Source organism: Sceloporus occidentalis, unplaced genomic scaffold, assembly GCF_023333645.1.
Source record: "Sceloporus occidentalis isolate IW3139 unplaced genomic scaffold, rSceOcc1.0.p SCAF_1, whole genome shotgun sequence".
NCBI lineage: Eukaryota > Metazoa > Chordata > Lepidosauria > Squamata > Phrynosomatidae > Sceloporus > Sceloporus occidentalis.
Window position 1 is genome coordinate 189,406,859 of NW_028316981.1, and position 22,130 is coordinate 189,428,988.

Consider the following 22,130-nt stretch of genomic DNA (forward strand, 5'->3'; position numbering starts at 1 on the left):
CAAGGAGTCCCCAATGAAAGAAGATAAGCAGGTGGCTACAGCAGAAGGTGCCTTCTCATTTCTCTCCCCCCGCACACACTTCTGGGCTTTCTCTCCCAAAAGGTTGCCTGATGCCTTACCTATTCAGCTCCAGGCAGGCAAATACCTCTTTTCTCTCTGGCATTTATAGATTTTATGTTTATTTTTATATATGATCCTGTGCTGACTTTTAAAAAGGGCAGAGTACTTTGTTCTTCTCGCTGTTTGTAATCCACTCAGATACCCACCATCTTTGGTGAATTCAAAATATAACACATAGGAGAATCATGTAGAATTAGCAGGCTCAGTTTAGATAACCCTCGTGGTGTCTTCAGCCAGCATTTAAAGATCTCTCCAGGAGTCACAAGCACTGGTCTTCACTTAAATTTCCCAGAATGCCCTGGGGTGGCATTGCATTGGACACTCTGGTGGATTGAAGAAATCAAAATTCCACCTTCTAACCACCAGTGGAATATGGCTGCCATATACCTAAATAGGCTCACCAACATAAAAACCAGAGAGCGCTTTGCCCAGTACCTCTTCAAACCTTCATCCAACCCTGAAGTAAGCCATTGGCACTATTTTCATTTCATGATAAAGAACTGAAGCTGTGAGAAAGAAACTTGCCCAGGATGATGCAGTGAGTTGATGAGCACCTAAGGATTCCGCAGTTGTATCTAAAAAATAATACACTGGTTAGATTGAATGTCGTGGCCTGAATTCTCTTGTTAGTCCCAACCAGAGTAGAACTATTGAGTCACTGGGCCAAAACAGACAGGCCAAAATAAAGCTGCTTCAGGTCACTTTAAAGGTATGCTGTTTAAATGACACACGCATCTTAAGAGGCCAGAAGCTGTGCCAAAGCTGTGCTCCAGTCTTAGGACTGGAGTGTGGCTTTGGCATGGCTTTTGGACTCTTAGGACGCGTTCATCATATGAACAGCATGCCTCCAAAGTGACCTGAAACAGCTTTATTTTGGCCTGTCTGTCTGGGCCCGATGTGATTTATTTAAGCATTAATTCATAATTCCACAGTTGGTTCAAAGGGTCTACTCTAGTCAAGACTACCAAGACATTCAGAACTTTGTCTTCCTGTGTACAATTTCTGCTTTGGAATTAGACTTTTTTGATGGTTTATAAGGTAGTATCCCTTAGTTTCACCTCCTACAAACCCAGACAGCAGGACTTCTTCTCAAATGAATGACTCCTCTAAGCAAGGGCTGTTAAAACAACACTTTATTAAAATCATTTTTTTGGAAACATGTGGGCATTCTTTCATTCCAAGCATGGAGGCAGCAGCCTAGGTTCAGACCCTCTCATGCCACTCTTCAAAGAAGTGTCCACCTACCCCTCTATGGTTCTCCGCAAAAGTTCCATGCAGCCACCCAGTGATGGCACTGCATCAGTAAACAAGCGATTGTTAGCACCAGGCAGTCATAGGAAGGGCCTCAAATGTTCCTTCAGAGACATGGCTACTACAGCCTTCCAGAACAAGGGAGTCACCCACTAATGGGGCAGGGAGGCATTGGAATATGAGGAGATCACTCTCTGCCAAGATGTTTACAGCTCAAGTTTCGGGAAGAGTGGGGCTGATAGGAGGGAGGAAGTGAGTGAAGAGGTATCTGCACTGTGCAAAACAGTGAGAGAAGTGTCACTATTGTCATGGCTTTCCCTGCCATAGAACCATAAGAACTGTATTTCTGAGGGTGCTTAAAAAGTTCATCAGCTGCAATGCTGGAAAGCCACAACTGTAGAACAGGTTTGACAGGAGCTGTTTGAAAGGAGCTGCTGGTCAGGCCCCACCTGGAATACTGTGTCCAGTTCTGGAAACCACAATTTAAAAAGGATGTTGAAAAACTGGAGTGTGTCCAAAGGAGGGCGACTAAAATGGTGAAGGGCCTGGAAACCATGCCCTATGAGGAACAACTTAGGGAGCTGGGGATGTTTAGCCTGGAGAAGAGAAGGTTAAGAGGTGATATGATAGCCCTGTTTAAATACTTGAAGGGATGTCATATTGAGGAGGGAGCAAGCTTGTTTTCTGCTGCTCCAGAGAACAGGACCCAATGGATGCAAGCTACAGGAAAAGACTTCCTGACAGTAAGGGCTGTTTGACAGTGGAACAAACTCCCTCGGAGTGTAGTGGAATGGAATCTCTTTCCTTAGAGGTCTTTAAACAGAGGCTGGATGGACATCTGTTGGGGATGCTTTGATTGAGATTTCCTGCATGTCAGGGGGTTGGACTAGATGGCCCTTGCGGTCTCTTCCAACTCTCTGATTCTATGATTCGATGATACCATAAACACACCTCCCTTAGGGATGACAGAAAGGAGTCTTCTTGTTCTGCCTCAAGCCACTTTATGATACCCACACTTAAATGGACCTAGGCCAATGGGGTACATCTTCTGGGAAGGAGGGAGGATCCAGGGTCAAAAGAATTCAGGAGGTTTGGAGACACTTAACACAGAACCTTGGAGCACTGCTTGGTAGGGCATTGATCCTGGCTTGTTTTAGACAGAGTCCCAGAGTTTAAACCAGAATCCCAGTCCCCTTTTTATATGCAAGGGAGCAACAATACGTACTCTGGAGGATGTGCAGGCTCAGAGTGTATTTCCTCCACTATTGAACAATCACACCACCTGGGATTAAGGATAAAGAGACTATATAAAGTGAATGTAGGAAGCTGGGTAAGATCCATGTTAATATATGGGTAAGATCACTAATTTGTCTAGATCACACTATTTTCTGTTCCAACAGCAATATTACACTCTTTCTCTCAGCCTTAGAGAAAGGCTGGTGGGATTCTTTCTCATCTTTATATAAAAGGAGCACAGGTTTTAGTTCAGCAAAAATGTAGTAAAAGGAATCTGCCTGAAGAAGCTTGGGATTTCCCACCCCTACACCTTTTGTGCCTTGCCCTTGACTGTAAACAAGCTGCAAGCAAGAAACCAGTTTTAGATTCTTGCCGTTGGTAGTCATGTCTTTTCTCATGGACTTATTGGTCTCGGCCTGTAAGCCATTGTTGCCAGATGTTCTACAGTTGTCTACAATCCATTCAGTTTCATAGATTTGGCAGAGAGCAATAGTGTCTCTGTAAAGGCTACTTCTTTTACCCATTCGGCAGCTTAATACATCAGTTCCTAAACAATTCTGAAATAGCACCATTGGGATTCTGAAAGGTTTGTATGCTTCTAGCCTTGGATTCTGAATTATCATCTCAAATTCTCATTACATCTTGGCCACTAGTTTTTTTCTGGATGAAAAGCTAGGTCAGATCTCTCACTCAACTACTCTTAATCGTAAGTTCACTCCCCACCAGAGTATACAGGATGCTATCTCCTTACTTCAATTTAGGTGCTTCTCAGAAAAAGCACCTAACCTTCTCATCAGAGAAGACATGGTTGTGGAAAGGGGGAGGCTTTACAGATCAATGTGGATCCCTCAGATACCTTACAGATTAGCAAGAGGCCACTGCAAGAAGAAAGAACCCAAACTCTGATTGAAGTCCCAAGAGGCTTCATCCCCCAAATGTTGCTCACACCAGTCTTCATAGCAAGATAGGTCCCTTGTAAGTGGCGTAAGCCTCACTGGAAAACCTACAGGGTTTTTATTTTTGACTCCACCACTTTGCCCCCACCCCTCCCCAAGCTATGTTTCAGACTCATCATCACAGAATCAGAAGTATGTCATTGACAACCAACAAACCTGATCCCAGGATAGTCCAAGGAAGAGGTTGGGAAATTAGGAGTGCAAGAAGAAGATTAGGCTCCCACCCCCAACAAAACCCCAGTCCCATGGCAAGAACACCAGGAGTGTCTCCTTGGGTCAATGCCAGGAGGTCTCTTTGGGTCAGACCTCACTGGTGACTGACCGGGAGGGAATGAGGACATCAGGGGTGGTGGGGAAGAGACACAGCTGAGGATCAGGTGACCTCTGCGGACACAGCTCTGTGATTCTGTAACAAAGAGAGAAAGGAGGGAAGGGGGGAGAGAAAAGAGCATCAGGTCCAGCTTCCAAAACAGTATCAGGAAATTGTGCAGCTCAGTACTAAGGGCCCGAACAGACAGGCCAAAATAAAGCTGCTTTGGGCCACTTTGGAAGTGTGCTGTTTAAATGATGGAAGTCACACCAAAGCCATGCTCCAGTCCTAAGGACTGAAGCACAGCTTTTGCGCAGCTTCTGGCCTCTTAAGATGTGTGTGTCATTTAAACAGCATACCTCCAAAGTGACCTGAAGCAGCTTTATTTTGGCCTATCTACTTAGGCCCTAAATTCCTAGTTAACTTGTCCCAATGTAACAGAATTCAAGTGTGGAAAGGATTAAGGGTCTGCTTCCTCAGGACAGCCTTCTGCTAAGTTACTCTAGGGCCAAAGAAAACAAGAAAAACAGAGCCACCACAGCTGTAGGGCAACACAGGCAAAATCCAGTATTCTTTAAACATTTCCTTATTTTAATAATAATAATAATAATTTGTTTTATTTATATAACGCTGTTCCAAGGATCATAGCGGTGAACAGCAAGTAAGCTAATTAGCAAGTAAGCTAATTTGCCCCCAACAGTCTGGGTACTCATTTTAGCGACCTCGGAAGGATGCAAGCCTGAGTCGAGCTTGGGCCCTTTTGCTGGTCTTGAACTCGCAGCCTTGTGGTTTCGAGTGAATGGCTGCAGTACAGGCATTTAACCACTGCGCCACTAGGGCTCCTGTTTGTGCATGCTCATTTTACTTGTAAGCTTGCATGTGTGCATGTTTCTAGTCCCCAAGACTGCGTGGATTTTTTTTCCCATTTACATGTTGCACATTCTGGCTTTGAGAACATAGAGGGAGAGGGGAAAGACTTTACATAACCTTTACTGATGGTCTTGCAATACAAATCTTTAAAGGACAACTTGGAAAATGTACCTTTTTGGAATACAACCCCACAACTGGCAATGCTGGTGGAAGAATTCCCGGAGCTGTAGTCCAAAAAAGTAACTTTCCAAGCTCAGAAGCTCAGCATGTAGTGAGCTGTCCCAGGCTGAAGTGGGAAAAGTAGATGTGTTGCTGTTGTACCCTGTAAATTCATCTCTGGATTTACTTAGACTCCTGCCTCTGCTGCTGAACACAAATGTAGGAGTATGGCAGGGTGCTCACACTCTCAAGTAGTCCAGTTGTGTCATTTCAGCTGGTTCTCATCATTCTGCATTGTGCCAGGAATAGGATGATGCAGCCAAAGCAAGCAGGTTATCATCAACACTCATGCTTAAGCTCAAGAGACAAAATGGAATCTGGCACATAATGACAGCAGGGTGAGCATTTGATGTGGGTCAAGTTTTACAGAGAAGTTACTGGTGTAAACCTACCCTTTGTTAGCCAATGGTGCCAGGTGTCCTGCTTTCCATGGAATTGCCAAAAGAAGGCTCTGTATCCCAAGGAAGAGTATTTCAAGCCATAACACTGTCTGTCTGTCTGTCTGTCTGTCTGTCTGTCTGTCTGTCTGTCTGTCTGTCTGTCTGTCTATCTATCTATCTATCTATCTATCTATCTATCTATCTATCTATCGTGCTGAATTGCTGGACTTCTCTTTTGGGCAGTTCCCACAAAAAAGAGGTAATAACATAAAATATAAGAATAAACATAATGTAGAACATAAAATAAACACAGTTACAGCATAAAGCCAGAAGCGCAACCATCAGCAGAGGATGACAGTAGCATAAAGATCTAAAAAAGAACTAACTGGGGGGGGGGGGGGGGGCACCAAAAACCTGAGAGTCTAAAATGAAGGGAACTTAGGATCTAGATGCCAGGCCTGCAGTGGGCATGGGATCTGGGCAGATTTGTACAAGCCGTCTCCTCTTCTATCATCACCCGCCCTTTGATTATTTTTTTAAGACCTCATGCAAATTTGTATATGTTGAACCAATCTTATTAAAGTTCTAACACAGGTTAAGTTGTTACAGCAACATGTCTGAATGGGATATTTCTTTTCCAAGAACCCTATCACATTAAAAACAAACCTGGCAGGCAAATGGAGAAAAGCGCATTTATCTTCCTGTCTTCGCATGACCTTGAAGCACTTTTGTGCTCTTCCAGTCATAAAAGTGTGGGAGAGGGTGGTCAAAATGTCATAAAAACTGTGTCCCTTTTGCCAAGTTGGAAAAATCAGTTTGGCAAAAGGGACATTTTTACCACCCTCTCCCATGCTTTTACAACTGGAAGAGCATGAAGGTGCTTCAACATCATACAGAGACAGAAAGATAAATGTGTTTCTCTTCATTTCCCTGCTGGGTTTGTTTCTCACGCAATAAGGCTTCAAGAGTGTGGAGGCATACTATCTTGTATTCAGGGAGCCCACCGAACAATTACAGGACAGGCTCACCAAAATTTCCAGGTACACCCACATTGGTATGGTTTGGAACACACCATTTCCTTTGACATTCAAAGGCGTGCAGTAGCTTAAATGTCAGGTATAACTGAACAAGATATAAATGAATGGAAAATGAACTAAAAGCTGTTAGATATTCTGCCTTGGTGAGGGAGAAGAGGTACATCTCATTTCCTTTCATTTCCAGATTTTCTTGTAATTAGCCTTACTTTACACATGGAAAACTCAAAACTATTATTATATCCAGTTTAAGAGGAGGGAAAATGTGGGTGCTTTGAAATTCAGGCAGATGAACCAATCCTAAAACCAAGACTGCAAAAAAGACTTTAGGGACACAGGCTGAAAATCCACATGGAAAAAAACCCAAAATAAATAAATTGCCCAAGTCTTCTGGTGCTTAGTTCATATTTCCTCTAGTATCTATTTTTGTCTATTTATGTTTTTTAATGTGCTTCTGACACTGAGATTTTTCTTTCTTTCCTCTATAACCTTCCTGTATATGGTAACAGGTTCTACTAGGCATTCCCTACACTTTCAGGCTGGACTCCTGTTTGGGGCACTACTCTAGTGAAAAAAAGGGGTTGTGCAAGCAGATGCACTTCCCTAGAGGGTGATTGTAATGTAGTTCTTGGTGTAGCCAATTGTTTTGGAAGAAAGTGTGTGTGCATGTGCACACATACATATTCACACTTCTCCCTCAGTTTTGAATAGGGAGGTGGAGAAATGGGTGGTATCTCAAAAACAAAAACAGCTTCATTTATATACCACTTCATATTGAACTAGTAGTGTCTAAGCCAGTGATGGCAAATGTTTTAGAGACTAAGTGCTCAAACTGCAACCCAAAACCCACTTATTCATCGCAAAGTGCCACATCCCTTTGGCTTTCTAGTAACAAACTCTGGCAAACTCTATGCTGAGGTGATGGCATGTGTGCCTACAGAGAGGGCTCTGAGTACCACCTCTGACACTAGTGCCATAGGTTCGCCACCACTGGTCTAAGCAGTTTACAACTGTAAGCTAATTGCCCCCAACAATCTGGGTACTCATTTTAGCGACCTCGGAAAGGTGCAAGCCTGAGTCAAGCTTGAGCCCTTTTGCTAGTATTGAACACGCAACCTTATGGTTTTGAGTGAGTGGCTGCAGTACAGGCATTTAACCACTGCACCACCAGGGCTCTCACAAGGGGTCCAACACTTGACCCAAAAGGCAACCCCATCCCATCCCCTCCTCCAGGAGTAGGCACTTACTCGTATGGGCGGGCCACCATCGCACTGCCGGGAGCTGCCAAGCGAAGAGATCGGGCTAGCTGCCTTTCCAGGCCTCTCGATAGTAGTGCAGAGAACTCTTGTTCTTCTGGGGGGTCCCTAACCTGCTACATCCCCCCCACCCCAAGGGGAGCAGCACCAAGGCAACGAAATGGGGAGGAGGCGGGAGGCAGACATGGATGGATAGGAGAGAATGACAGAAATTGAGACAATTAGCTCCTTGATTATCAGGCATCACTTGGAGAGGGGAAGGAGAGAAAATGCAGACGACAGATCAGTGGTTGGCATCACAGCAAGGTGTAGAAGTTTGCTGTGTATGGGCCTTGGGAGAGTGTGTCTTATTTTGGCAAAGAAAGGGAACTCCAGAATCTCCAAGGACCCAGTCTTCAGAGAAAGGAGAAGAGACCAACCAACTGTTGTATTGAAAAGTGTCCTAAAATTTCCATGTCAATACTGTAAGCTTGTTGTTGCTCTTGTTGTATGCCTTCAAGTCATTTCCAACCTATGGTGATCATAAGGTAAAACTATCAAGGGGGTTTCTTGGCAAGTGTCAAGCACATGTCTTCAATATAGCAATGCATTGCCGCTGTCTATGAGATATTCTTTGAACAAGGGATCTATCAGGTCTATGCTCAGTCTTACCATTCCACAAACACCTCTATGGAGTTAGCTCTGTACTACTCAGCCTCTACTTTTATGTCCTCTGGATATGTGGAACTGCCTTTGGCCATGCTGGCTGAAAATGGATGGCAGAGGAGATGTAGTACAACATAACTTTCCCAGGCTGGGAAAGGCCAGTCTACACCATAAATCCCACCCAACCATGCTGAACTGAGAACATGTGCAGGGCGATGGTGATAGGTAAGTACTAAACTGGCCTGATCAAAACATGTGTCCGTCTTAAAAATCTGCAAGTTGAAGAGGAAAGAGAGTGGAGTGAATGGGTCCTGAGCAAAGCCAAATGCAAGATGATGCTCAGAAGCAAAAGCAAATCAGGACTTGCAATGACAGTCACTCATTGGGAGGTGGCTTCCTTCCACATGGAACTCACAAGATCTAGTGACATTGTACCACCAAGGGAAGCAGCAAGGAGGGCAAGAGTGGAGCTGAGCGGCTGCATTGACCCATGATTAAAGCTCACAGAATCTGGGCCACGCTAAGGTACCATTTCCTCCTCTTCCTCCTCATTCCCATCCCTCCCATAGGTCCATCCTTTCCATCTCTTATGACCCTTGCCTTCTTCTTTCTGGACTTAAGCTAACTGTCCTTGATCAAATCAAGATAGAACATCTGAGGCAACAGACCCTTTCCTCCCAGACTGATCAGATGTCCTTCTTTTCCAGGACACATACTACATTTTAACTTCCTGTCTGGGAGGAATTCCAAAATGTCCTCCATTTTGAGCATGAATAAGAAGCTCATTGAGCAGCACCATGTTTGCTGTTCTCCTTCGAGAAATATGTCTACTTGGCAGCCTATCCTTGCTGCAAATTGTAGGATAGGATGGGTAGAACAGGATAAAAATAATATAACAATGTAAAAATAATAAAAGGATAATAAATTGCTGTGTATATGAGACAGCTGTAAATAAATCAGATGGAATGAATTTATATTTATCTAAGCGTTTTTAACTTTTATTGTGGAACGTGCTACATTTTTCTTGAATGTCCTACATTTTGTGGTGCCTTCTCCTCCTTTGAGGGTATGACACTAGATCACACTGTTTCCTTCCCATTGGCAAACCTGTATTGTCCTCTTCTTGGCATCTGCGCCTTTTGATTTTTCGCCTCAAGTTCAGTGTGTCCACACTTTTTAAATCTCTTTTGCCTTCAGATTGCAAGCCAACTGATTAAACACTTGTTATGGGTTGCATTCCTCCAACCTTGCCATAGTTATTTATAGTTTATACTGCATACATTATTTTTTTTAACAAACATATTTGCATAGAACTCTTTTGAAGGGAAAAAAAGGAATCACGTCAGACATTATCAGAAAAAGCATTCCCAGCATGTGGAGAAAGAAAGGACACTGGTGAATTGAGACAGAGGAAGAAACCAAGTCATGGCCTAGTTAGGGGAATGCAGAGAGCAAAAAAGAAAGCACACGATGCAACACAAGGAGAGATCACAAACCACAGGTGCAAAGAGGCCAAGACCTCTCCAGGATGTTAAGAAGGAAGCAAAAGTGTCCCTGAGAAATAATAATGAGCCAAGCCAACAGCAAAGAAGAGTGACACGATCAAAGCACCCACACCAAATGGATTATACGGGCAGCAGAATTTTGAACAGAAATTAAACATTTAAGGCAGGAGAGCGGCAGAAGGAAAACAAAACATGATGAGAATCTCAAATGAGAAATACTGGTAATCAAAACCTAGAACAGGGTTGTAAAAGGCAATATAAAAAACAAAAACAAATGAATAAAAGTTGTGATTCTATAAACAAAGGCAAATGAGAATAAAAACATTTAATATATACACAGTGCAACACACACCTCCCATCCCTTCCAGGCTGCATACATACTGTAGTTTATTAAATGTGAATAAACTAATCATTAATAAGGAGACAAAAAAGAGTAAAGGAGGGATTTGGAAGGGACCATCTTAAGTCTAATTTTGTGTAAATTAATGGACAATCAGTAAGTTAATGATGACAGAAATAGTGAGGAATAAACAGAACAGTTTTAAGTGCAAAGATAATACAAGAGACAAAATCATGGAGGAGTTTACACACATATGATCTTTGAGAGTGTGACTGAGAATGTATAAGTTTGAGAAAGAGCACAGTCTGGAGGAGAGTGAAGTTCAGCAAGCCTAACGTTATGAATGTCTGAGAACTCAAAGGAACACAAAATAAATGTTTACAGTCAACTTAGGGCAGGGCTGACAGGTTTGACATGTCTAGAGGAACTTTTTTGCTACCCAGATTCTCCCAAAAAATGGGAAGAGGGAAAGAAAACTGAAAGTGACCAGAATTTCACTTTTGGCTTTAAAAAACAGTGTTTGTTTGTTTGTCTTAAAAATACATCCCTCCACATTTGCAGCTTTGACTTTTGCAGCTTTGATTATTCACTGATTTTATTAATATGTTCTCTCTAGGAATATCTACGTCCTCCAGCGCAACTCTATGGTCAACTTTAACCAAAAGTCACAGTGAAGGACCTAGAGATTCCTAGAGAGAACACTCCACTAGCCATTTGCAGCTCCTCCAGCACAATTCTATGGTCAATGTCTGACAGATGTTGACCACAGAGTTGCACTGGAGGACCTAGAGATTCCTAGAGAGGTGTTCTCCCAGGTAAAAACATAGTGTTTTTGTTATTTGTGGTTTTTCCATATTCACGGGGGCCTGTTTCCCGAATCCCAGAGAATGTGGAGGGATGAGTGTAAATGTTAAATACCATCCTTGGTCCTGGAGGTTTCCAGGAGATGCAAGTCACACAAATATACTGAACATGCTTTTGATTTTTGATTTCTTTTGTTTTTTACAGAAAAAGGAAGGTCTGGAGGAGTTGGAGGCTGCAGAAATAGTCTAGGGTGGCCACACATAGCTCGGGGGCCAAGCATAGCCTTTGTTGTTGTTAGACGCCTCAAGCTGATCTCAACTCATGGCAACCCTGTGGATAAGACATCTCCAAGATGTTCTATCCTCTACTCCTCTGCTTAGGTCCTATAGATTCAATCCTGTGACCTCCTTGATTGAGTCTATCCATCTGGCATGAGGTCTTCCTCTCTTTCTGTTGGCTTCTACCTTTCCTGGCATTATTGTCTTTTCCAATGATTCATGCCTTCTCATGATGTGGTCTAAGTATGACTACCTCAATTTAATTGTCTTGGATTCCAGGGAGAATTCAGGTTTGATCTGTTTTGGCTGTACATGGTATCCTCAGCACTCTTCTCCAGCACCACATCTCAGATGAGTTGATTTTCTTCTTATCTGCTTTCTTCCCTGTTCAGCTCCAACATCCATACATGGTGATGGGAAATACGATGGCTTGGATGATTCTAGGTTTAGTGCTTAGTTGTCTATATTTACTCTTTAGGACAGTGATCCCAAACGTTGGTCCTCCAATTGTTTTGAACTTCAGTTCCCAGAAGCCAAAGCCAGCTTGGCCAATAATTGGGAATTTTGGGAGGTGCAGTCCAAAACACCTGGAGGACCACAGTGTGGGAGCCACTGCTTTAGGATCTTGTCTAGTTCTTTCATGTCTGCACTTCTCATTCCTAGTCTTCATCTTATTTCTTGACTGCAGTCTCTGTTCTGATCAATGTTTGACCCAAGGTATGGGAAATTCTTAACCTACCCGTCTTAGTCCAACTATCAGCGTTCACTTGAATATGTGTTTAAAAACTGGGATGGGGACACACATGTCTCTCTCTGTACTTTCAAATATTCACAGAATTCATCAGCCACTGTTGTTGGTACCAATGGATGAATGATGGCATTTACTAAATTTTGAGCACCCCCTTAAGAATGGCAGCTTTTGGAAAGTGTTGAAAGTAGCTGTATGGACACAACCGGCATTGGCTAGTCAGCCTTTGGTTCAACGATCCATGCAGTGAACCAAAGTGGCCACAGGATGGCTGCTGCATAGTTGCTTTCAACATCTCATAAAGGGCAAGCATACATGCCCCCTCTCCCCAGAAAATGCTGTTTATTCTTGTTTTTATAAGCCCCTTCTTTTCTTCTCCAACTTCCCAGATTCTCTGGGCACACATTCATTTCCTCTACTTTCTTTGTCTCCAGAGATAGGCTCATTAGTAGAAAAGGGTTAATGAGTTTAGCTAATTGTTAAGAATAGTTTTTTAAAAAACAAAGAACGCTAATCCAATTGCATTTATATTAGAAAAGGGGCACATTTAACTATTATTTTTATGTTAAGTTGCATTTTAGATTTAATGAAATGAGGGAAATAAAATCCTAAAAAAGAGGCAAGAAAATACTACCTGTGATATTTATTTATTTATTTATTTATTTATTTATTTATTTATTTAAACTTATTGGATTCCCCTATGTAACCTAGCAAATGTGGTAGCATTTTTCAGGTTTTCAGCTGAAGAGTCTTTGTTGCAGTGCCTGGTATAAAACACAGGAGAACCACTTGGATGCAGAAAAGACCACACGACTTCCCAGCTATCCTTACTACTTGGAAGTTGAAAATTGGTTCAGTCTTTAGAAATATTTTTAATTTAATTAAAAACCAAATAAATAACTTAACTCTGTATATAAGTTAACGCTGAAATTCCATGATCACTTTAGTTAAAAAATAAATTTAATTAAGTTGACTCTTTTCATTAGGAAATTTCCAACTTAACTGAGATACTTAGTCATAGCTAGTAAGTTCCTATTATCGCTGTCCATCTCTCAGTCTGGTATTTACTGTCAAGCTGCTCAGCTCATCCAAAATAATCTCTCTGTTTCCCCCTCATGTTCTTTTCTAAAACCAACACTTGCAACCCGCACTTTTCCTGGAGTACCCAAGCCTCCTCTCTTTCTGCTGCCATCTTTTACACTGCTCAATAATGCTATTTGAAAGGATGTCATATTGAGGAGGGAGCAAGCTTGTTTTCTGTTGCTCCAGAGAATAGGACCCAGAACAATGGATGCCAGCTACAGGAAAAGAGATTCCACTTAAACATTAGAAGGAACGTCCTGACAGTAAGGGCTGTTCGACAGTGGGACACACCCCCTTGAAGAGTGGTGAAGCCTCCTTCTTTGGAGGTCTTTAAGCAGAGGCTGGATGGCCATCTGTCCGGCATGCTTTGATTGTGAGTTTCTGCATGGCAGAATGGGGTTGGACTGGATGGCCCTTATGGTCTCTTCCAACACTATGATTCTATGATTCCTCATCTCCACTCCTCTCCCACAACTTATTCCTTATCTTAACCTCTTCTATCTGGTTCCCCATGTCCAACATATCAAGGGTGCAAGTCATGTAATGAAAGAAATTCTTCTTGTTTGGTTCCTTGATTTGCTTATGCACTTCAATTCATATCCTGCTTTTCTTGCATCATGGAGTTCAAGCCACCCCACATGGGGTTCCCACAAAGTCTCTCATGGAGATACCCACCAGGAGTAGGCATGCTTCACTTCAGCAAGGTTCTTGCATTATGTACCCTCAGAAGATCTTCCCCATGGGTTGTGGAAGGAATTCTGAGACTAGTTGCTTCCTCTGCACCAAACAATACAGTGTGAACTGAGGCCATGATCCTACATTACTGAGCACAATATAAAGGTTTCACAGGGAATTACACTATGGCTCTGCTTCACCACCCCACAACTCACTGTTTTGCTGCAAGAGGCCCCACTCCATAGCTATTCAGTAGCTGGTAAAGAGTAAAGTTTATTGGATACAATCTAGGTTCATCCTCCAGAGTGCTCTGGGGGTCTTGATGATGATACAGTTATTCTGCAGCTAGCAATGGAAATATAGTCAGATGCTTCAGCAAACCTCCTCACTTGATGGCCATGGAGGAGGTAATACTGCAGCAAAATTGTGAGTTCAACTCACAATTTTGCTGAAATAGTACTTCACAAAACTTGGCGGGGGGGGGTGCTTTGGCCATTGTGAAGGAAGAAAGAGAATACCTACTTCGCAACAACAACAACAACAGACACACACAGGCATATGTTGGACTTATACTTGCATATGTTACTAACAGAAGATTGGTCCTACTGTGCTGTTGCAATTGAACCTGGTCTTCCTCCTTTTGCTCAGTTCCTTCCGTTTCCTCCCATCGTTTCATTTTTTCCAGCTTCTGCTTTGTCTGGATCATCTGTCTATAGTAAAACCTTTTCTTGGGTTTTGGGACGTACCTGAGGACCATTCTTTGGGTTTAGATGGTGACAGAACTCTAAAATTCCTTGATTATGATGGAAACGGCTCACTCCAAACTATCAGTTTCTTTATAAAATCTTCTGGCTCAGCATTCTTCATATAAGACTGGATAATAGGTCTACCCTCTGTTTTTATTCCCCACAAGGCCCCAATAATGTGAACCTCTGGGGCACTGAGGGAAATTTAAAATGGCATCTAGGTGTCTGATGGTACCGTTGTTGTCCTTCTACCTACCCCAACGATAAGACTACTAGGGCCCATTTAGAAGGAGAGAGTCCATGTGACAGCATTTCCCCCTCAAACTGTGTGTGTGTACATGTGTATGATCAGGCACACATGTTCATGCAGACTGAAGAAACATCTCAAGCCTTCACAGAGCAGGAGACATGCAGGAACGTTTCAAGAAGGCCTCTTACCTGGGCCACGCTTAACTTTTCAATGGAACTGTCAACGCAGGGCAAGCCCATCACTGGACCGCTGGGCAGACTTTCAGGAGGGGGTGCTTTCTTGGTTGCAGCTGGAGTACTCTGGAAATTGTTGACCACACAAGTCACCTGCCAGAGAAAGAGGGTAGGAGGATGAAAACCTATGGTGAATCTATTATAGGTTTGATGGTGGTGGCGGCAAGTTTCTTCACAACACAAAGGGGGCAGAGAAGCCATCATTTATTTTCCTTTAAGCACTTAACTCTAATGCAGCAGCACCACCTGCTGTCATTCCAAGAAATACATTTCTGTGCTGATAAATTAGTGCTAATTATTAATCTACAGTAGAATTGTGTGGCTCTCCAGATGTTACTCTCCTAGCAGCCTTGGTCAGCATAAGCAACACTGTGGAAAGCTGAGAATTGCAACGCAAAAACATCAGGAGGGCCATAGAATTCCCATCTGTCTTCTGTAGGAAGGGCCGGATGATGTGATATGGGAAGTTGTATATAAGTGTGTGTTGTGCAGTAGTTTGAGGATGTGACTAGGACTCCAGGAGACCAGGGTTCAAGCCCCCACTTAGCCACTGAAACCCATTGGGTGACCCTGGGAAAGTCGCATTCTCTCATTGACCCAGAGGAAGTCAATGACAAACCTCATATGACAACAAATTGCCAAAAATACTCCATGACAACCAGGGTTGCCAGGGTTGATTTGAAGGCATGTAACAACAATAAGCATAAACCAATAAAATAAAATAAAATAAAATAAAATAAAATAAAATAAAATAAAATAAAATAAAATAAAGGCTCTACAAGGCTGCAAAAATCTGTTGCGGAGTTCTTAAAAACCATGCAGGCAATGGATGGAGCAAAGTTGCACTGCAGAAAATCAGTGTAATTGTAGAGCTTGGGCAAGTTCCTTCCTTCCTTCCTTTTTCTTTTCTTTTCTTTTCTTTTCTTTTCTTTCTTTTTTTTTTTTTTGTAAGCTGCACTTCCCAGTATCCCCAGGCCAGCATGGATGGCAACTAGCCATGCTGGGGTATTCTTGAAGGTGTAGTTCAAACAAAGTAACATCTCAAAGAGTTTATTCCCAGAAGTCCTCTCTCCCATACCTCCCTCTAGAAGCCCCCCATGGCACAAATCCCATGCCTGGACATCTCATTCGTTTCCCTCACAGCCCAAATGTCAAAAGGGCAAATTTGTTGTTGTTAACTACCCTTGAGTTGGCCTCAGCTCATGATGACCCTGTGGATGAGATATCTCCAAGATCCCTTATACTCCATTGCTCTACTCAGATCTTTCAGGATCAGGTTTGTGGTCTCTCTGATTGAGTCCAGCCATCAGGTATGTGGTCTCCCACTCTTTCTACTGCTCTCTACCTTTCTTAGCTTTATTGACTTTTCTAATGATTCATTCTTTCTCATGGCTTGACCAAAGCACGACAGCCTCAGTTTGGCTTCCAAGGAGAGTTCACACCTCATCTATTCTATATCCTCAACACTCTTCTCCAGCACCACAACTTAAATCAGTTGATTTTCTTTCTATCAGCTTTCTTCACTGTCCAGCTCTCACATCTGCATGGTGATGGGGAATACAATGGCTTGGACAATTCTCACTTTAGTGTTCAGAGTTAATACTTCACCTCTAGTCTTGACAGATTGGTACCCATTTTATATCTTGCCTTTCTCCAAGTTCAGGCTTGATGCACTCTGATGCCCACTAGTGGGCCCTCCTCAAGCTTCTACATGAACCCCATGTGAAATTATCACATGGGAATGGGATAAGGATGGGATCGTTCCCCTGTCCTTATCCAGTTTTAACTGTGATCCCAGAAAAGGCTTTCAGATCGCAGTGCTATTGTCCCATTACTGAAGCGGCATTGCATTCATGTGAACTCCCATTAATGTAAAATGCTGGGCAATGCCGCTTCAATGATGGGACAATGACAGGATCTGCGTGATGTTGTTTGAAAGTCTTTCATGCGACTGTGGTCAGTTGTGCTTTCGAGATGGGATAATGTCCAGATAAGTGGACGTCGTATGCAAGTCTTCTCACGATCGCACTATGAGTATGGGAAAAGGGCGGGATTGTGTCCAGTTCTGGGCATCACAATTTAAAAAGGATGTTGAAAAACTGGAACGTGTCCAAAGGAGAGCGACTAAAATGGTGAAGGATCTGGAAACCATGCCCTATGAGGAATGACTTAGGGAGCTGGGGGTGTTAGCCTGGAGAAGAGAAGGTTAAGAGGTGATATGATAGCCCTGTTTAAATACTTGAAAGGATGTCATATTGAGGAGGGGGCTAACTTGTTTTCTGCTGCTCCAGAGAGTAGGACCCAGAGTAATGGATGCAAGCTACAGGAAAAGAGATTCCACCTCAACATTAGGAGGAACATCCTGACAGTCAGGGCTGTTTGACAGTGGAACACTCTTCCTCAGAATGTAGTGGAGTCTCCTTCCTTAGAGGTCTTTAAACAGAGGCTGGATGGCCATCTGTCGGGGATGCTTTGATTTATATTTCCAGAATGGCAGGGGGTTGGACTGGATGGCCCTTGCAGTCTCTTCCAACTCTATGATTCTATAAGGACGTTCCATCCCCCATCTGATAATCTCCCATGGTCACTTACCAGGAAGGCTGCGATGGCTCCACCAGTGAGGAAACCTGCAAGCACATCAGCCCAGTGGTTGCGGTACTCGGCGACGCGGACAACACCCACTAGGAAGGCTGGGCACAGAAGTGCCAAGCACAAGGACGGCTTGGCCAGGCGTGAGCCCTTCAGCCGGAAAACCAGAGTGACATACATCTGCAGGAAGATGGGAAGAAATGAGAGAGGTCCCTGAGAAAGGCTGGCTGGTAATAACAACAGAGTGGTCTCTTCTTTGAATGGAGTTCCCACATTTCCAAAATAGAAATAAGAGACTGTTGAATTCAAGACATGTAGGGTTGACAGCCCAATCGTAGCTATTAAGAAGTTCATGCTCTACCTAAATATCACATGAAAATATTGATTTCATTTAAATTAGGGTTGCCAGAGTGAAAACTGGAGAGGATTTCTGTACCTTTAATAGTGGTGTAAAAGAAAGAAATTCAGGTGTTACTTGGCACACAGGTCAGGTAACAAATGACACTTGCTGAAATTTCCTCTTCTACACAACCATTAAAAGGATAGGAGACCTCTCCAGTTTTCACTCTGGCAATCCCATTTAACCTAGCCATGTCTCTCTATGTAAAATCAACATACTGTTCAGGTCAATAAATTACATGATGTGCACATTTCTATTTTTAGGAAGGGCCTACATCCAAACATACAGGGAGGTGAACATTTCATCCAGTCTATATGAAAGGGGAAGGTTTCCAACCCTCAAATTGGGGACATCTCTTATAATAAGGAACATCTGCCATCCCTATAAGGGGAAAACTTTCTGGCTTTCAACAAGGGACATGCCTTATAACAAGGAACACCTGTCACTGATATAAGGGACAAGCTTTCCAGCTTTCAAAAAAGGAACATCTTTTATAATAAGGAGCACCCCCTATTTGTATAAGGGACAAGCTTTCTGGCCTTCAAACAAGAAACATCCCTTGCAGTAATAGATACCTGGCAACTCTATCTTTAAAAAATGTTCAATAGGGCAGCAAGTACTATAGTACAATGCACATCACTGAAGTGTGTGTGTGTGTGTGTGTGTGTAATTTTTTTTAAATGCAATTATATATTATAAACATTCTTTCCCATGGACCAGCTGGCACAATTAGCTCCCTATTAACACACACAATCACACACAGAGACACAGACAGACGGACATCAATGTTTTACTTTCCTCCTAAAACAGACCTTATTTGCAAGATAGGGGGAACACTTCAGCCTGCAGAGGTTCCCAAATATTTCTTCACCCTCCCTGAGGCCCTTAGAAAGGAGCTGGGGAGCAGAAGTTGGGGAATTGACTTCACTTACCCTGATTTCCTGTTTTTATTGCAACCAGTGCCTTCTCTGACCTCTCAGAAGCTGCTGCTAGCCCTCAATTCTCAGGCTGCAATTCCCTTACTCCACAACAACACTCACATGCACAACTAACTATTCATCCATCCATGAACAACTCCATTCATGCTTCAGATCAGGGAGATGATATGCTGAACGAAACCTCCCCTTCCCCTTTGGAAAGCTGATTTTGTTCATGCTCAGAGGATGAACCCATGCATTTAGGATGGGAAGAGAGACTTCATCCTAAGGCAGGCGGGTCAGTGGTATATCTGGGTTCATTTTCTCCTGTATGAGAGTAACTGGCCCTCCAGATGCAGTGGAGTGCTGCTCCTCCATGATCTCTCAACACTGGGAGTACTGGCTGGGTTGATGGGAATTTTTAGCAAAAACAAGAAGAAGAAACAACCTCTCAAAAGCCACCAGTTTCTCCTCCCCTCTTTCTGGCATCTCAGGTTAGTTGTTCTCTGTATTGGTCTCAACAATAAAGAAACTATCTGATCAATCTCACTTTCTATTTATGCAGGTTTCATAGGTTTGCAGTTTTGAGCTTTTTTTCATCAGCTACTAGCTGGTGTAATTAATATTTTGACTATGTGCCTAAAGACCAAACTATAAATCATAAGAATCAAAACATTTAAGCAGATTGCTTTGCAGTTTTCATATTCTCCTGTGTATGACATGTATATGCTGTTCTATGGGAAGCAAGCCAACTGGGCCACCTTGAGTGCCATTTTGTGAAGCAAACTGTTTTTTGTGTTTAAACTCTTTTGCATATCAAATGCACATCATGCTCCAGGCTCTAAATAGTTTTCTGAACCTTTGCCTTCACTACTTCACATTGGCAGGGTCCAGAGTAGTGTTGGAGAAGGGACAAGGGCTGCTTGATGTGAAAGAGGAGAACGGTTGGGCTTTGATGGTCCTTTCTACCATCAAAGGACAGGGAACTTGTGGTCTCCAAGTTTTGTGGGACTTTATTTCCCACGTTCTTTAGCCCATAGGAAGGAATTATGGGTACTGCAGTGCAGCACTGTGTAGATGGACCAGTTACACAGTACACAGCCTTCCGTTACTTGGTTTCATTAGCCTCTTAGCATCTCTTGTATTAAAACTAGTGTGAAGCACTGATGGTACTAGGAAGGAATAAGGTATTCCTGAGACACAAACAGAAATGACTTAATCCTCGCTATTTGTCTGGCTGGTGGAAGGCTGGGCTCCCTGCTCACCCTTCTTTGTAAAAATGCTTAACCTCCAAAATCATTTCCTTGGCTTTTGTAATAGGCTCTTCACTTTTTCTGTGTATCCACAAGGGGGCAAAGAAGGCCACTGAATGAGAATACCATATAGCTGGCAAAACAGTGCCTCTCTTCTCTGTCTGAATTCTTCTGGGTGGGTTGAAGGGGATGCCTTTAAAAAAGAAACCACACATGCGTCACTCACTATCTTTGTTCCTGTGTGATACAAGAGGAGGAACTGATGCTGAGGCAGAACCTAGAAAAAGTAGTCAACCATGTGATGCAGTGGCCAAAAAAGCCAATGTGATTCTAGACTGCACCAATGTAAGTGTCCAGATCGAGGGAAGTAATAGTACCACTCTATTCTGCTTTGGTCAGACCTCACCTGGAATACTGCATCCAGTTCTGGGCACCACAGTTCAAAAATAATGTGGACAAAGTGAAGTGTGTCCAGAGGACAACCAAAATGGCGAAGGGTTTTGGAAACCATGAAGCCCTATGAAAAGAGATTTAAGGAGCCTTAAGAGGAGGTTATAGGGTGATATGATCATTCTGTTTAAATATTTGAAAGGATATCACACTGAAGATGAACCAAGTTTGTTTTCCACAGCTCCGCAGAATAGAACCTGGAGCAATGGATTCAAGCTCAGAAAAAGAGATTTTCTTCTAAACATTAGGAAGACCTTCCTAACAGTAAAAGGTGTTGGGCAGTGGAAGATGCTGCCTCAGAGTATGTTGGAGCCTCCTTCTTCCACCTCAACATTAGGAAGAACTCTTGACAATAAGAACTATCTGGCAGTATAATACTCTTCCCCGGAGTGTGGTGGAGTCTTCTTCTTTGGAAGCTTTAAAAGAGAAACTGGATGGCCATCTATCAGGAGTGCTTTGTGACTTCCTGCATGGCAGAATGGGGTTGGATGGCCCTTGGGGTCTCTTCCAAATCTATGATTCTACAATTCTATTACCTTTTTGGACTACAACTCCCAGGTTCCCCCCACCATCCTAGATATCAAGCCAGGGGTCAACAGTAAAGAAGCTCTGTGTTTTTCCCCCAAAAGTCTTTTCTGTTCCCTCCTTCCCTCAACACCTCAGTGTCCTGCCTTCACCCCCTCAGGCCTCTCAGCCCAACACTCCCCATCTCGTACCACACTGTAGGCCACAGCGTAGGCACTGAGGGCAGCATCCTTGGAGGGGAAGGCCTTGCGGGCAGCTGCAACCAAGACAGGATTCCCAGTGCAGGCTGCTTTGTCAGTCACGTAGATGCTTCCCGGAGGCGGCTGGCATCCCAGGGCTGTGTAGTTGGGACGACACACAGAGAGGAAGTGTGGAGTCTGGTTGCCAGTCACCACTTGGCCCGCATTGGCAAAAATGGTGGTTGTGAAGAGGCCAAAGGAATATATGCCTGTGGGGAGAAAAGAAAACAGATTCAAGAACTGAGGCAGGTGAACTAAGTGTCACCAAGTGGACTAAGGGTGAGAAGAAGTAGCAGGGTTACAAGGCACCACAAAATGTATGACATTCCAGAAAAATGTAGAACATTACAAAATAAAAGCTTGAATCACAAATATAATAATATAGTATAATAATATAATATGATATAAATTCATGCTTCTTAGTCATGCTCAAAATTGACATTTTGGAATTCATCCTGGGCAGAAAGTTGAAATGTAAGATATGTCCTGGAAATGGAGAGCATCTGGTCACCCTGGGAAGGACAAGGCTGTAGCAAAGCTGGAGGTACTAGCATCCAGGGGTGTAGTTACAAGCTCAAATAGATGCAATGGGCAGGAGTGCTTACTATCAGTTTTAGCTGATACACCAGCTGCGCCCCTTCCTCAAATCGGAGGACCTAAAGACGGTAGTGCGCATGCTGGTAACCTCAAGGCTGGACTTCTGCAACACACTATACCTCTACAGGCTACCTCTGTACCAAGCTTGGAAACTTCATCTAATTCAAAACATGGCAGCCAGATTATTTACTGTGGGGTTGTTCTCACTAGGTGAAACCCCG

The 22,130-nt window shown here is 43.1% G+C and overlaps 1 protein-coding gene across 3 annotated transcripts in view; it reads right to left on the minus strand.

Moving 5' to 3' along the window:
* Positions 1-3,788: 3,788 nt before the first annotated feature.
* The window catches only part of PLPPR2 (phospholipid phosphatase related 2), a 39,670-nt gene continuing 21,328 nt past the window's right edge, over positions 3,789-22,130 (minus strand). The window contains exons 5-9 of one of the 3 annotated variants that reach the window (XM_089487598.1): positions 21,265-21,521; positions 17,532-17,708; positions 14,895-15,032; positions 7,624-7,745; positions 3,789-3,969 (exon numbers count right to left, since the gene is read on the minus strand). In XM_089487598.1, coding sequence (XP_089343724.1) covers positions 3,864-3,969; positions 7,624-7,745; positions 14,895-15,032; positions 17,532-17,708; positions 21,265-21,521 — 800 coding nt within the window. In that variant the 3' untranslated portion in view covers positions 3,789-3,863. Of the gene's footprint in view, positions 3,970-7,623; positions 7,749-14,894; positions 15,033-17,531; positions 17,709-21,264; positions 21,522-22,130 lie in introns of all 3 variants that reach the window. The other 2 variants (XM_089487589.1, XM_089487609.1) reach the window with 2 other exon arrangements.